Below are 16,275 nucleotides of genomic sequence, written 5' to 3' on the forward strand. Positions count from 1 at the left end.
ATTCCCTGGGCTCCATAGTGCTAGGGCTCGAGAGAAGCACAAGGACCGCTGCGTGTAGGGTGCGCGGTGGATCTCCCCTTTACTCAATATTCTCCAGTAATATCACATTACAGCGAATACAACCTCAATATTACAAGAATGGCAGTTGGGACCCCTCAGGGTCTCTGACTTGCTGGAACCACCATATTTATAGCCCTGGCTATATGTGGGCCATTAGGATAATGCATTGTATATATGTATTATTATATATTTTGGGCTGTGCAGGAGGGAAGATGCATGAGAATACGCCAGCCAGTGCCTGCATGAAAAAAGTGGCGCTAAAACTAAGGTGCCTGGCTACCCTGCCATGCAGATGAGGCAAGAGCTGCCAGCCAGCGTTAGAGCCATACTGCGCATGTCTAGAAGGTTTTTTTTCCTGTCCGCTCACTGAGCTTGCTATCTGCGCATGCTCCAGTCACACAGCGGCGTCCAGTTACTATAGGAACAAGGATCTGACGTCACGCTCAGTGAAAAGGTCAGAACTACATTTCCCATGATGCGCCGCGGACACCGGAGCCAACGTCGGGCCTTTGTCAGGAGCACAGAGGACTGAGCGGCGTTTGCTCGGTAACCCAGGCCGTGAGGAGGAGGGGGGCTGCCGGTGCGGTACCGACTGACCTCGGAGGATGCGCAGTGCGTGGCGTCATTGTGTCCCACACTTGACATGTGGTGATGTGGATACCGCATTGTGACACACACCCAGCCGCCTCAGAACCTCTTTGAGCCGCAGACGTTGGACTGTGAAATGGCCATTATGTTATTGTGATGCCAATCCGGAGCCCCCTCGGTGTTAATCTTTTAAGTGCTGAATTGTTTTTTTTTTCTTCTTTTTTTCTGTGGGTGTTATGACGTCATCAGTCGGTCACATGACCAGCCCCCCTCTGCTGCTCTGAGCTGATGAAGGAGGAGACGTTTTGGCCAGTAAGTGATCCCTATGGTACAGGTCCAGGGGGAGCGGTAACCGGGGGTGGGCACGCCACGCGTGGAGCTTACGGGGGCTGCTGCACCGCTCATGCCCAGTGTGTGACTAGTTCTGTATCTTCCGCTCCGTTATTGGGACCACCGGAGATCTGGACGAGTGCACCGCTCCGCTGTCTCTTAGAGAATGAATGGAGCCAATTATGCCCACCGCTTATCCAGACCCCCGTTCTTGGGATCGGTGGGACCCCTGTAATCAGTACATTCCTATCCCCTATATATGGCCTCTTACTTGGCACAATCCTTTAGGGCCATTTTGTCTTATCTTATTCATTGCTCATCCCCTTTAGTTTTTCCTTTTTTCTTCTATTAATCCACCGCATCGTTCCAGACTTTTATTTAGTGTCAATTTATATGGTCTTTACCAAGGGGGCGTGGCTCACTGGATTCTATTAGGGGGGCTTCTGCATTATTACCCAGCTTGCACCATTCCCTTAGTATATTCGGCCACATATGGCGGAGTAAGTCCTGCCTACTACTGACCTGGTGACGGCTCCTCATTCAGTACGGTCCAGGTCGCCATCTTCATTGCATTATTCATTTTTAGACCCCTCACTCGTCGTTTACTCGCTGCTCCAGATGGATTTGGAGATGTGATTGACGTTTAGCTTTAACACAAGGGGTGCTATAAAATGATTGCATGAAAGGGTTACTCCCATCTCATCCATTCATGACACTGCTCTCCTTGTCTATGGTCCGGCCAGAAATGGCTGAGCAGGCGGCGCTGTGTCTGTAACTTGTACAGAAGTGCGTAATGGGCTGCCATTTCCAGGGGTGGCCGGGGCATAGACACGGATACTCCGCTCTCTGCCATGACTGGATCTTTATCTGTTTATCTCCATTGTCACATGCTCAGAAACAATTGGATAAATGTAAGAAATGTCATGGTCCCATGTGGTCTGTTAGCTCGTTATTTCATGAAAAATTGAAAGTTTACTGAAAGTTCAATCTAGACCCATTCATCCAGCAGGGAGGAGGGACATTGAGGAAACCTCAGTCAGGCTCAGATGGTGGCAGAGATTGAATTAAGCTTTCAAAAAGGATCATACTGCCATTCTGAAATTCATTATCAAAGTACATACAGAACTATGTGTGGAGTTCCAATTTTTAAATGGAACCTGTCACCCCCAAAATGGACGGTGAGCTAAGCGCAGTCTGGGGCCTCCCATCTTCAAACCTCTCTGACCTTTCCCTGCGCCTGCGCACTGCAGTACTTTGCTCTGCCCTCAACAGGGCAAATAAGTTCACCTGCGCCGGAGCGTGAAGACAAGAAGAGGACGTCATCGTAAGAAGATGGGAGGACCCGGTCTGCAACGCCCATCGGACCGGACCGCCCCTGGGTGGGTATAAGCTAAAGGTACCTTCACACTGAGCAACTTTAGAACGATAGCGATCCGTGACGTTGCAGCATCCTGGATAGCGATATCGTTGTGTTTGACACGCAGCAGCGATCAGGATCGTGCTGTGACATCGCTGGTCGGAGCTAGAAGGCCAGCATCTTATTTCGTCGCTGGATCACCCGCTGACATCGCTGAATCGGCGTGTGTGACGCCGATCCAGTGATGTCTTCACTTGTAACCAGGGTAAACATCGGGTTACTAAGCGCAGGGCCGCGCTTAGTAACCCGATATTTACCCTGGTTACCATTGTACATGTAAAAAAAAAAACACTACATACTTACATTCCGGTGCCTGTCACGTCCCTCGCCTTCAGCTTCCCTGCACTGTCAGCGCCGGCCGGCTGTAAAGCAGAGCACAGCGGTGACGTCACCACTCTGCTTTACGGCCGGCGCTTACACAGTGCAGGGAAGCTGAAGGCGAGGGACGTGACAGACACCAGAATGTAAGTATGTAGTGTTTTTTTTTGGTTTTGTTTTTACATTTACAATGGTAACCAGGGTAAATATCAAGTTACTAAGCGCGGCCCTGCGCTTAGTAACCCGATGTTTACCCTGGTTACCTGGGGGCATCGTTGGTCGCTGGAGAGCTGTCTGGGTGACAGCTCTCCAGCTACCACACAACGACTAAACAGCGACGCTGCAGCGATCGGCATCGTTGTCTATATCGCTGCAGCGTCGCTTAATGTGACGGTACCTTAACCTCTTTTTCTCATCTTTCAGGATACATCCGGGGCTTATCTACAGTATTACAGAATGCTGTAGATAAGCCCCTGATGACGGTGAGGTTATCTCACCTTCGATTCTGGGGGTGACAGGTTTCCTTTAAGTCTGGTGCCAAATCCTCTTTCAAAATAACAAAACAGGACTGGTGACCTCAGCAGACCAAAAGGTCTGAAAGAAAATGGAAGACAAAAAAAAGTGAATTATTGCTGAATTTTTTTTCTTAAATTTTTTTTTTTTTTTTACAACATTTGCTTCTGCCTTCTAAAAAAAAAAAATAGAAAACCCCCATCCAAACTGTCTTCAAACTCCTACATACTGCCACTCTGTACATTCACTTATTCGATGTACATTATGTCACTGTCTTATTTTATAAGGACTCTAGCGTGGGTCTCTTTAATGTGATGATATCACTAGATCGAGCTTGCTGTGTAGATCCTCTGTCCACACCATCGGGGTAACAGGACTAGATGAGTAGTTTTCTTTTTTAATGTCTAGTAGTGATGAGTGAATATACTCGTTTTCGAGATTTCTCGAGCACGCTCGGCGGTCCTCCAAGTATTTGTAAATGCTTTGAGATTTAGTTTTTCTTGCCGCAGCTGAATGATTTACATCTGTTAGCCAGCATAAGTACATGTGGGGGTTGCCTGGGTACTAGGAAATCCCCACATGTAATCAAGCTGGCTAAGAGATGTAAATCATTCAGCTGAGGTGAGGGAAACTATATCTCCGAGCACTGAAAAGTACTCGGAGGACCAATCTCGAGTAACGAGTATATTCGCTCATTAATAATGTCTATACTTCTGGGAGGCTGTGGAGACCCGGATACTCTATGTGGGAAAATTATGCTGTGTTGGGGCCATCCTACAGTGTGGAGGGATGTGGGGCCATGATACATTGGGTAGAGTGTTGTGGTCCCTCATATTGTGTGGGAGCATCAAAGTTGGGAGAAAAGAAAGCCCTCTTACTCCGCCAAATTTTGTGTGGGACCAATTAGGTCTTTTAATATGGGGCCCCATGATTTCTATGTATGCCACTGCCAGCTCCACAACCGAAAAAATGCATAAAAGGGGGATAGTACAAATATAGGTATCTGAGGAAGAAATGAGGGTGGATGCTGGAAGTTTTACGCACATCTGTCTAACAAGGAGGTTTGGAAACTAAACATCTCATAGAGTAGTGAAGACAGAAGTGGTTAAATTACCCAGAGCAACCAGCCTGATCCCAGCTTTCATATTTCCATGGGTTAGAAAATGAAAGAAAAGTAGTAATTTCATTGGCAACTCTTCACTATTCTTCTTTATGCATTCAAGTTCTAGGGGATGGGAGCAGCACATGAGGAAGCATGAGAATTTATCAAATAGGCCGAAAATGATAAGCAGACTAGACGACTTGTCTCATCTTAATTTTGTCTTATGTAATCAGGCACGTTGTCATCAACTCAAACTCTGGTCAGGCCTCGCTCCTGTGTGATATATGGAAGATGGAGATGGAAAAGAATCATATGATGGAGAGGATCCTGAGCCTTGTCTTGGAGATTGTCTACTTGATTATCGAAGAGGTGAGATCTTGGGTAATTCTGAATCAAGTGAAGTTACTAGAAAATTATGAGATTCTTCTTCTACTTTGCCCTCAGTTTATCAGGCTTTAGTTACCCCATTAACAGAACGGATAAATGTGATCTTTAGAATTTTCATTTTTGCATCTTGGGAGCCTTAACTTTTATTCATTTTTGCATTCTTGGAAATACGGCACTCCTGGTGACTTCGGTGCTCGTATAGGGTCCATACATATAACAAAGGAATCCGGCACTCTTGGATGGAGAATGAAAATATATTTAGTTTGTGTTGTCCACTGCACAGTGTAAAAAATTGTGGTGTTTCAGTTGTGAGGCAGTGACCGGTGTCACATCTGAGGGTCACTGTGTGTTCACCCCCAGGTTGCGCACGGAGGCGTATTGAGGCCATGGGAGTGCATTGCAGTCTCAGGCGTAGCTGTGATTGCAGTGCAGAATAAAAGTGAGTATTCATCTTGGACAAGCTGTTTGTCCAGAGCAGATTTCAGAAAACATGCTGGGCTTTTATTTTTTAAATTGTCTACAGGATGGTAGTGGGGCTGTCCGTTTCCTTCTAGGCTGAGTTTTCCATGTGGCCAAAGGCCACAGGTTACTTGTAAAAAAAACAACAACAAAAAACAAACAAACCCTGAAGCAGAGGGTTGGGTGTGTCAGTCAGTGTGGTTTTGCTAGCGTGCAGAGCTCCACCTGTGTGAGGCAACACAGGCAAATGGAGCCAAACAGCCAATGGAGCTGAAAGGCCTGACACCCGCAGCATACACAGCGGTGCAGTCGCCCACGTGAACAGGTCACAGAGGTGGACTGGCGTGTTAATCGGCTGCAAATCTGGAGGATGTGGTTCACGGCTGCGATCCGGAGGATATCGTGTAATGCTGTGAGATGAACAATAAAGAGACTTTTGCTTTGAACTTTGCTGGGTCACTGCCTCATCACTGCATAGTGTTTCTACCGCGGCACTACACAGTCTAATGACCTTCATCAAATAAACGCTAGTTGAGATACAATACTGTATGTTAATTAACAAAAGAAATAACACATTCATATAAAACGGGAGATAAAGTACAAAAGAGGGAAAAGCTAAAGAGAACAAAGTCACAAAATAATAGAATGCGACTATACAAATGGATCTGAAGATACCTAAAAAGGCAATGTTGAGTATGTATGGGGGTAATGTAAGCCCACCAAACTTTGAAAGTCATGAACCAAAGGAAAGGCTGTCACCAGTGTTGGTCGGTCTTTCCTGGACCAGAACGCTTGCCCACTAGTTCGCGTGGAAGTGTTATGTTGTCAGTTTTGAGCAGGGTGGATAAAAATCAATGTTTTTTTAAAAAAAAATCAAAAAAATCGGATTTTTTTTTTTATTTAAATCGGATTTTTTTCAATAAATTGCTTTTTGAGGAAAATATTTTACCATCCAAAGGTTCTTCCATCATGAGATAAAGCTGAGTTGTTTAACTCAGTAGAATAAAGGCTGTATATGTGTAACATTCACAATGCCATGCTCTTCCATAGGTTTCTGTAGGATTAGTGGGCAGTTTCTCTCCTATATTATCACAGACGCTCGCTTTACTTACGCAGTTCTCAAAACTGAATTTGACTCCGCAGAGGTCCCAGCCTCTTCTTCATGGCAAAAATGTTACAACATGAACAGAGTTGAGAAAAAGACCTTAATCCTATTGTTCTACAAACCTATGAATACAGAATCAACCCCTTCAGTGCCAAGTCCAAGAAGTTAGACAATATGTTTCTGATTGTTTGGAGTGGAATAGATCTGCACAACACAAGAAGAATGTGAATCTAAGTGTGAGGAGGAGGAAGGGCAAGCAGACAAGAAAATGAAAGTGAAACTTTGAGCACAATACTGCAGCATAGCCACAGACAGACAAGTCTGGATCTGTTTGTGTGTACGATCTGAGGTATATTACATTCTTTCCTTATAATGGCAGCAGGCCGTAAAAGAGACCCAGTTTGGGAATATTTTAATGAAGCTCCTTCGCCTATCGGTAAGGCAGGCATGCGTGCAAAATGCAAACGATGCAACAAAGAGATGCAAGGCCTGGTGGCGCGAATGAGGCAACATCATGAGAAGTGCGGTGATGAAGATGACCAAAGAAACACTTCTGAACAGGCAGGATCTTCAGGTTGGTAAACATTTTTATTGAATCCTATTTCTAAAGACTGAACTGTCATGTGTGAGAAAAATTATATTTCTTATTACTGCATGTTACTGTCATTTGGTACAGTTATAAAGAAAAACAAATATTCCTTTTGGGGCAGGGGCAGTGATGTGTTGTGTACAATAAGCAGAAATTGTATAAACCATAAAATAACAGCATTGACTTTTTTTGTTTAGGGGAATTCATGGATTCTGGAAACTATCCACCTCCAAGATCACCATCATCCTGTTCTACAGTTTCAGAGTTATCCATCCAGGATAGTGCTTCATTAGCAGCAGCAGCATCATCAGACACCCACAGCCACATATCACCATCACCCAAAAGGAAGAAAAAACCTTTACCTCCTGGAACCACCATAGATAGGTTTGTGATAAGAACTAGCAGATTAGAAAAAGAGTTGATTGATGAAAAAATTGCCCAGTTTATTTATGCAACGAACTCTTCTTTCCGTCTGACTGAGAACCCACATTTCATTAATATGGTTCAGTCACTGAGACCAGGATACAGTCCACCCAGCAGAGCTGATGTTGCAGTGAAACTGCTGGATCAAGTGTATGACAGAGAAATGGAGCAATGTGCAACAGCTCTGGAGGGTAAAATTGTTAACCTAAGTATTGATGGGTGGAGTAATGTCCACAATGATCCTATTGTATGTGCTTGTATAACAACAGAAGAAGGTAAAGTCTTCCTTGCACAAACAACTGATACGTCAGGAAATGCACACACAGCAGAATACTTACAAGAAGTGGCAGTAAAAGCTATAACGACATGTGAACAAAAATTCAAATGTCTAGTACGCAGTTTGGTCACTGACAATGCTGCAAACGTATCCAAGATGAGAAGAGATTTAGAAGAGCAGGGAGGGAATACAAAGCTGCTAATAACATATGGTTGCAGTGCTCATTTGCTGCACCTCTTAGCCAAAGACTTAAGTGTTCCAGAAAAAAAGGCTAATGTTGTTGAAATTGCTAAATACTTCCGTAATAATCATTTTGCTGCAGCAGCTCTGAAAAGGATGGGTGGAACCAAGCTAACGCTCCCACAAGATGTTAGATGGAACTCTGTGGTGGACTGTTTTGAGCAGTATATCAAAAACTGGCCTATTCTGATGACACTTTGTGAAGAAAATCGAGATAAAATAGATGGCACTGTCACGGCCAAAATCCTCAACATTGGGCTTAAGAGAAATGTTGAACATATGCTGAGCTTCCTGAAACCCATCTCTCAAGCTTTAAACAAAATACAGAAAAATAGCTGTTTTATTGCGGATGCTGTTGAAATTTGGAAGGAACTGAGTGAACACTTAAACAGAACTACACATGGACAGAATTAAATTACAAGCAGTAAACAAACGAATGGGACAAGCACTGACTCCAGCTCATTTTTTGGCAAATATTGTCAATATCCAATATCAGGGTCAAAACCTAAGTGCTGAGGAAGAGGAGTTAGCTATGACATGGGTATCCAGCAATCATCCATCTTTAATGCCAACTATAATAAACTTCAGAGCTAAGGGGGAACCATTCAAGAAATATATGTTTGCTGAAGATATTTTAAGGAAGGTCACACCAGTAAACTGGTGGAAGTCACTTAAGCGCTTGGATTTAGAGACTGCTCAAGTAATGATTTCACTTTTAACAGCAGTAGCTTCTTCTGCAGGCGTTGAAAGAATATTCTCTTCCTTTGGACTCATTCATTCTAAATTGAGAAATCGGTTGGGACCCAATAAAGCAAGAAAGCTTGTTTTTCTTTTCCAGATTATGAATAGGAACAAAGAAGAAGATGATAAAGATGACAAGTGAGCTACAGAGGACAGCAGGGACAGTAGTATTTAAGTTTTTCATGTGTCGGCTGGGCTGACAGTCTAAGTTTCTTATAATATATATATATATATTTTGTTTAGCCAAATTAGTTAACAAACATGGATGTTTGTTTAAGCAAATAACTTATGCTGTAATGTTGTTATTGTTTCAGTTGAATAAATCTATTTAAATTGTTATTAAGGTCAGGATTATTTTTCTCCTTCCTAAGTACAACAGAACAGTGGTGTCCAAATATGAATGATTAACCCATTAAACTGGGGAAAAAAAAGTAATATAAAAAGTGATTCTAAAAATCTTCATCTACTTGCATGTTAAAGTAGCAAGAAATAGTTTAGGTAGAAACTTTGATTTAAATCACTGATTTAAATCAAGCCTTACTGACTAGTGATTTAAATCGTGATTTAAATCAGTTAGATTTAAATCAAATCAACCCTGGTTTTGAGTGATAAGTTACGGCTCGGATCAGTATGACAAATCTGCAGAAATAGGGGGAATATACTTTTGTACAGAATTTAATTTACTGTAGGCCTCTACTGCTATTTTGTGTTTCAAATCTGTGTATTCCTACTAAACATACTTATCTAAACTACTTCTACTTCTACCTAAAGTTTCCTGCTGTTATTTCTATGGTTATTTTTCACCAGCTGTTGTTATAAATCTTTCTTTGAATAGGATTATGTCATTGTGAAGAATTCCGGTGACAATGTGGTGTACAAGAGCAGCTCTCAGAGCCCTAAAATGGACCACGAAAAAGACTTGGAGAAGAAAACCAATAGGGTGGTAGATCTCACCAGCAAGGTCCTTCAGCTTCTGACTATAGAGGTGAGCACTATGTAGTGAACATGGAAAACAGGCATAGTTCAGACATCCATTTTTACGTACAAGAGGAAAAAAGATAGATCCAATTTCCATCAGTGTGTTGAATTTTTCATCAGTTTGGTCCATGTGTCTGGTGGCATCAGGGTGCTGTCCAACCTTTTCACAGACCTATGATGGACACATGAGCAACCCTATAGGCTACAATGGAATGTGTTCTAGCTTTGAGAAAAACAGAAAAAGTGAGTTATTGGCAGAATAGGCATAAACATGGTGGCAGCTTATGTTTTAAAAATATTTCTTTACAAATGTTTATTTTTTGGGGGAAACAATACCATTTTTGTCTGTAGGCAGTTTCTTGTATTGCACTATATACTGTATATACTCGAGTATAAGCTGAGCCCCCCCCCCCCTAATTTTGCCACAAAAAACTGGGAAAACTTAATGACTCGAGTATAAGCCTAGGGTGGGAAATGCAGCAGATACCGGTAAATGTCAAAAATAAAAATAGACCCCAATAAAAGTAAAATTAATTGAGACATCAATAGGTTACTTGTTTTTTGAATATCCATATTGAATCAGGAGCCCGATATAATGCTCCATAAAGTTTATGATGGCCCCATAAGATGCTCCATATTAAAATATGCCCCATATAATCCTGCATAAAGGTTAATAATGGCCCCATAAGATGCTCCATAGACATATTTGCCCAATATAATGCTGCACAAATGCTGATTATGGCCCCGTAAGATGCTCCATAAAGATATTTGCCCCATATAGTGCTGTACAAACATTATGGCCCCATACAGTGCTGCACAAACGTTATGGCGCATACAGTGCTGCACAGATGTTATGGCCCCATATAGTGCTGCACAAACGTTATGGCCCCATACAGTGCTGCACAAATGTTATGGCCCCATATAGTGCTGCACAAACGTTATGGCCCCATATATTGCTGCACAAACGTTATGGTCCCATAGATGCTCCATACAGACACTTGCCCCATTTGCTGTGATAAAAAAAATCACATACTCCCCTCTCCGTCGCTCGGGCCCCCGTTACATTCAATATTCACGTGCTCCTCGTTCCGGCGCCACTCGATCTTTAGGCTGAGGGCGCGCACTAACCATGTAACCGCGCCCTTTGACCTGAGCGACACTGCTGAAGATGGAGCGGCGCCGAAACGAGGAGCAGGTGAGTATCGCGCAGCGCTCCCCCTCCCCGTTATACTTACCTGCTCCTGGCGCTGTGCAGTCCTTGATTCCCCGGCGCTGCAGCTTCTTTCTGTAGTGAGTGGTCACCGTTACCGCTCATTACAGTAATGAATATGCGGCTCCACCTCTATGGGAGGTGGAGCCGCATATTCATTACTGTAATGAGCTGTACCATGTGACCGCTCAGTACAGGAGGAAGCTGCCGACCTGCAGGGACCGCGCCAGGAGCAGGTAAGTATAATTTCACAGCCCCCGCTGCCCTTCCCCTGCCGACCCCTGCGTATGACTCGAGTATAAGCCGAGAGGGGGACTTTCAGCCCAAAAAAAGTGGGCTGAAAATCTTGGCTTATACTCGAGTATATACGGTAAGTAAATTAGGTAGAGTTGTGATGCCAAAAACAGGTCCTAGACAAGAATCGCACTGTTCCAAGTCAGCTTTTTTTCTTATCCTATACAACTTTAATTCCCATAAGATTGGTTTGATAAAATTATTTGATTGTATTCTTTTTGCCATGTTATACTCCCAGTCAAACAATGACATGAAGAATGAAATGGATGAGGAAGAAGCACAGAAGCAGGGAGAAGAGAAGATAAAGATAGACGATCACCAGTCCGGCTCTGAGAGTAAGGAAAGTTTTGACTGCTATGAATTTACCTCTCAAGTGATAAGATGTACAGTGTGGAAAATAAGTATTTGATACACTTCCGATTTTGCAAGTTTTCCCACCTACAAAGAATGGAGAGGTCTGTAATTTTTATCATATTTACACTTCACCTGTGAGAGACAGGTTCTAAAAATTAAAAATACAGAATCACATTGTATGATTTTTAAATAATTAAATTTCTTGTTATTGCATGGAATAAGTATTTGATATAATAGAAAAAAACAGCAAAATATTTGGTACAGAAACCTTTGTTTGCAATTACAGAGGCCAGATGTTTCCTGTAGTTATTGACCAAGTTTGCACACACTGCAGCAGGGATTTTGGCAATTTTCTCCATTGTAATTATATATAATGTGTAAAATATATATATATTTCCTAGAATGCGTCAACTGTCATCTAGATGAATTATGCATTTGCCAATGTCATTCTCATAAGGATTTCAACTTTATTCTTTCTATTAGGGTCATCCTCTGACATACTTGAAGTTCAACCAATATTTGAACCAGTGCCTATTAAAGAAGACAGGCCTGATGCCGACTTCACCCAAGAAAACTCCATAAACTTCTGTCGCGATAGCTCAACACAAACTGATATTAGCCGCAGTGAAATTGGACCTCTCCCTGAAATTTACATACATGTTCCCATTGACCAAACAGAATATTTATCTATTTGCAAGAAGGAAGGCACATCATCTGGGGACTCTGGATTCATCGCTAGTAACATTTGTCAACCCTTGGTACATACAGTGGTACGTGGCAGTAATGATGAGAATGTAATAACTTGCAAAGAATATGGATCTGTAGATATTAAACCCACCACAACTGAATACAGAGTCATTAAAATTAAGGAGGAACCTGTTGATTGGGCCGAAGAAAATTCCAGATTAAGTGAGCTCCCTATACAAATTGAACGCATACATACTCGACCTAAGAATAGTGTTTCCTTATACCCCCAAGTTCTAATGGACCAATTGCCAACACCATATACAAGCATGCAGATTAAGCAAGAACCGGCCTCGGAAGAAGAGGGATCTCTCATAGAAACTGGCATATCCGTATCAGTAGAACAATCACAAAGGCACTTCATACTAGCTGAAAGCGCTGAAGGAAGTTTGAGGGACACAGATATCAATACAGGTTCTGAAAATTCTCAAACGGATTATGGCTCTACTTTTATAAAGGAACAGTACTATGAAGATGACGAAATGCAAACAAGCACTGAAAATCTATCAGTTTCTCAGTTATGCCAGGAACCATATATGGAGGAGATTACATATGAATACTATTCTGCTCATTCCAGCAACTTACACCAGACAACAGACAATCAGGACAAACCGTATTCTTGTTCAGAATGTGGGAAATGTTTCAAATACAACAGTCTTCTCCTCCACCACTCTAAATCCCATCAGAAGAAGCCACTGATATGTTGTGAATGTGGAAAACAGTATTCTTGTAAGACAGAGTTCGATATACATCAGAGGATTCACACTGGTGAAAAGCCTTTTGTTTGCTCAAACTGCGGGAAAGGCTTCAGAAGGAAATCTCACATGCTCCGACACCAGCGAATTCATGGAGACAAGGAGATCTATCCCTGTCCAGAATGTGGTAAGTCTTTTCATCGCCAGGATGTCCTAAACCAGCATCGTAAAATACACAAAACAAACCAAGTGGAGGTCTACACTCCCATTAAACAAGCTCAACCACAAGACCCTTGTATGGGCTATGACCAGATTGAGACATTTCCATGCTCTGAATGTGGGGAAAGCTTTGATGATGTCGCACAACTAGAGGAACACCAAGTAGTTCATGAAGGGGAAAAGCCATTTTCTTGCACAGAGTGTGGCAAATCATTCCGTTTTGAAGCCCTTCTGGAGTTGCATTGGGGTAGCCACATAGCTGCAGTTTCGTGCCCTGAATGTGGGAAGAGTTTTGCAAGTCAGAGTCTTCTTAACCATCATCTGAAAAGTCATGCAGAAGCGACCGATTGCATTTGTTCTGAATGCGGTAAAGAATTCCCCAGTCGGTCCCAGCTGGCTGACCACTACAGAACACATACAGGAGAGAAACCGTACATGTGCCCTGATTGTGGCAAATATTTCCGTAGGAAAGCGCATGTTGTTAGGCATCGCAAAATCCACAAGGGCAATAAACCATTTTCCTGCCTAGAATGTGGAAAATGCTTTGAGAATCTGGAGTTTCTTGAGCGACATGCAAAGATGCACAAGAAGAAAAGACCATACATCTGCTCTCAGTGCGGGAAAAGTTACACCAAAAAGTCTCATCTAGCCAGACACCAGAGGACACACACGAAACAAACCACACATGCTTGTCCCCAATGTGGAGAAGGCTTTCAGTATCCAGCCCTCTTGACTCAACATATGAAACTTCATACTGGAGAGACGGACTATGAATGTCCTTGTTGTGACAAGACCTTCACATCAGACACTGCTCTCATTAAACATCAAAAAATACATTCAAAAGAAAAATCTTTCATGTGCGCCGAATGTGGGAAAAGTTTCACCTTCTATTCCCTTTTCATGAGGCATCAGACCACACACACAGGAGAAAAGCCTTTTGAGTGTCAGGAGTGCGGAAAACGGTTCACGCGAGACTCGCATCTGGTGAGACACCGGCGACTACATGACAACCTATAAGCTATAGTCTTTATGATAAGTGTAAAAAAAAAAAATCTCCCTGGATCCATTACCAAGTCTATGAAATTTGCTATTTATTTAGTGCATTTGTATTGTTTCATAAATGATTTTGGAATGTGCATGGCCCTTGGAACTATTCATTTGACTACAATTTTTTTTCTTTGTTTCTCACTTTATATTGTTAATGTGAAAAAAACCTGCTTTTAAGCCAGATGGGTTTTGCTGTGGTTCCAATCCCATAGACTCAGAAAGTATAATTCACCTGTTCTCATGAAGAGGTGAAGAAGGTGGGTTAGTCCTTAAATACTGAATCAGCCTGCATTTGGAGGATTGTGATTTGTCTATCATTTGTTATAACATTGGGTATTATGGCACCCAAGATCTCAGGGAGGTGCGTTCCTGCATAGTTTATGTGGGTTAGCATGTAATCAGTCCTTAGGCATCACAAACTGGAAGGAGAACCAGTTGGCAGTCCTTAGGTATCACAAACTGGAAGGAGAACCAGTTGGGCAGGAATGACAACTTTTGGAAAGGTAATGTCTCCACAATGATTTAAGTACCATATGGTAGGATGACTACATTTGGTGGCAGCAGAAAAGACCCAGGATAGTGGGGAGTGCCATTATTTGCTCATCCTATGCAGTTGTCAAAAGTATCAGTAGTGAAAGAAAATCCAATCCTACTAGCTACTGGTGTGACGGCAGTTAGCTCCTCCGTCCTTAATATGTGCAATTTACCCAAACTAATCCTTCAGGTTGTGTGTGGATAAATCCAGTTGTTTTTTAGCGTCTTGGGATCATGGTTTTAACTAACTGGATCACGTGCTAGTTAAGAAATCAAATCTAGGCATAGGGGAAAGTGTTACAAGGGCTCACTTAGCTAATGATCTGCTTTGTGGGGATCCAGAAGGCCAGTAGATGAGCATCCCTACATGTTAAAGTGCTTCCTACAGCTGCACAGCAACAGCAGTTGTTTGCGACCACTAGTGAAGAAGAAACATGTACTGTACACCATCAAGCCAAAATATTGAAACTTATTTGAGGGCTTTGGTTGCTGTGGCAACTTTCTTAAAGCAGTAATGCACTTTTAATTCATTCGGTTTCCAAAAACCCTGTCTCAGTTGATCTTTTATGCTGTATGATAAAAGGGCAGTGACATAAGTGCAACAAGTTTATATACTGTATAGAGAAATTACATGTAGAGAGCACATAGCTGATCAAGACCCTCAAGGACCTGGAGTGTATGATGTAATTGAGCACATCGATAGAATTAACGTATGAGGTCCTAAAAGCAAGGAGTATCGTGGGGATGGCCGCTTAATTGGCAATCAACATAGGAATGCTTATGCTGATATCCAATCCGCCATACAATAACATTGTAGTGTCCATTTTATGCAAGTAAAGCCCAATCTCTCCATGTACGACTGAATTGACTGTATTACGGAAGTCTGAAGCTAAAGGTTAAGGGGCAGCTCAATATTCAGGGTTTCTGCAGGCAGCTTGACCTGAAAGCACTGGAAATGGAATGTTTTTCAGTTATTGCTTCAGCAGAGTGGCATATGAGTAGGAGGCACCACATGTAGAACCTACCTGGTGGCACCAGTTGTAGGAACTGTTTTAATTTGATGGCCGTTTGTAGATTTTTGTTGTACAGACATATACCATTAGAGGAGAAGTTGGATTGTGAATCAAGCAATGAAACCCTTTTTCTCCAGCTGAATGTATGTACTGATGAGTGACCTGTAAAGTAACTTGAAAGTCCTAAAAATAAACCCCATTTTCTACTTGGAAATTGTCTTGAATTGTTATTATCTAATATATAAAGCTGTGTATGTCCGGGATTGGCATCTGCGCCGTCGCAACTACAGCCACAAAATTTTGCACAGTCACACGTCTGGACCCCAAGGCTATGTTCACACATTGCGGTTTTTACCGCGGCGATTTTGCAGCTGCGGGTCCACAGCAGTTTCCATAGCGTTTACAGTAACATGTAAACCCTATGGAAACCGCAAACCGCTGTGCACATGCTGCGGGAAAAACCGCGCGGGAACGCAGCGGTTTACAACCTGCAGCATGTCACTTCTTTGTGCAGAATCGCAGCGATTCTGCACCCATAGAAATGCATTGATCCGCTTACTTCCCGCATGGGGCTGTGCACACCATGCGGGAAGTAAGCGGTAATGTGCGGATGGTACCCGGGGTGGAGGAGAGGAGAC

General features: G+C 42.7%; 1 protein-coding gene across 1 annotated transcript; it reads left to right on the plus strand.

Annotated features, from left to right (window-relative positions):
• Window positions 1–505: 505 nt before the first annotated feature.
• LOC138665402 (oocyte zinc finger protein XlCOF6-like) lies at window positions 506–15,851 on the plus strand. Its single transcript, XM_069752849.1, has 5 exons — window positions 506–960; window positions 4,562–4,697; window positions 9,385–9,534; window positions 11,270–11,366; window positions 11,869–15,851. Exons 2-5 carry the CDS (start codon window positions 4,620–4,622, stop codon window positions 14,058–14,060), a joined length of 2,517 nt encoding a protein of 838 aa, XP_069608950.1. The 5' UTR covers window positions 506–960; window positions 4,562–4,619; the 3' UTR covers window positions 14,061–15,851.
• The last annotated feature ends 424 nt before the right edge of the window (window positions 15,852–16,275 follow it).

The sequence above is a fragment of the Ranitomeya imitator genome, chromosome 2 (assembly GCF_032444005.1).
Source record: "Ranitomeya imitator isolate aRanImi1 chromosome 2, aRanImi1.pri, whole genome shotgun sequence".
Taxonomy (NCBI): domain Eukaryota; kingdom Metazoa; phylum Chordata; class Amphibia; order Anura; family Dendrobatidae; genus Ranitomeya; species Ranitomeya imitator.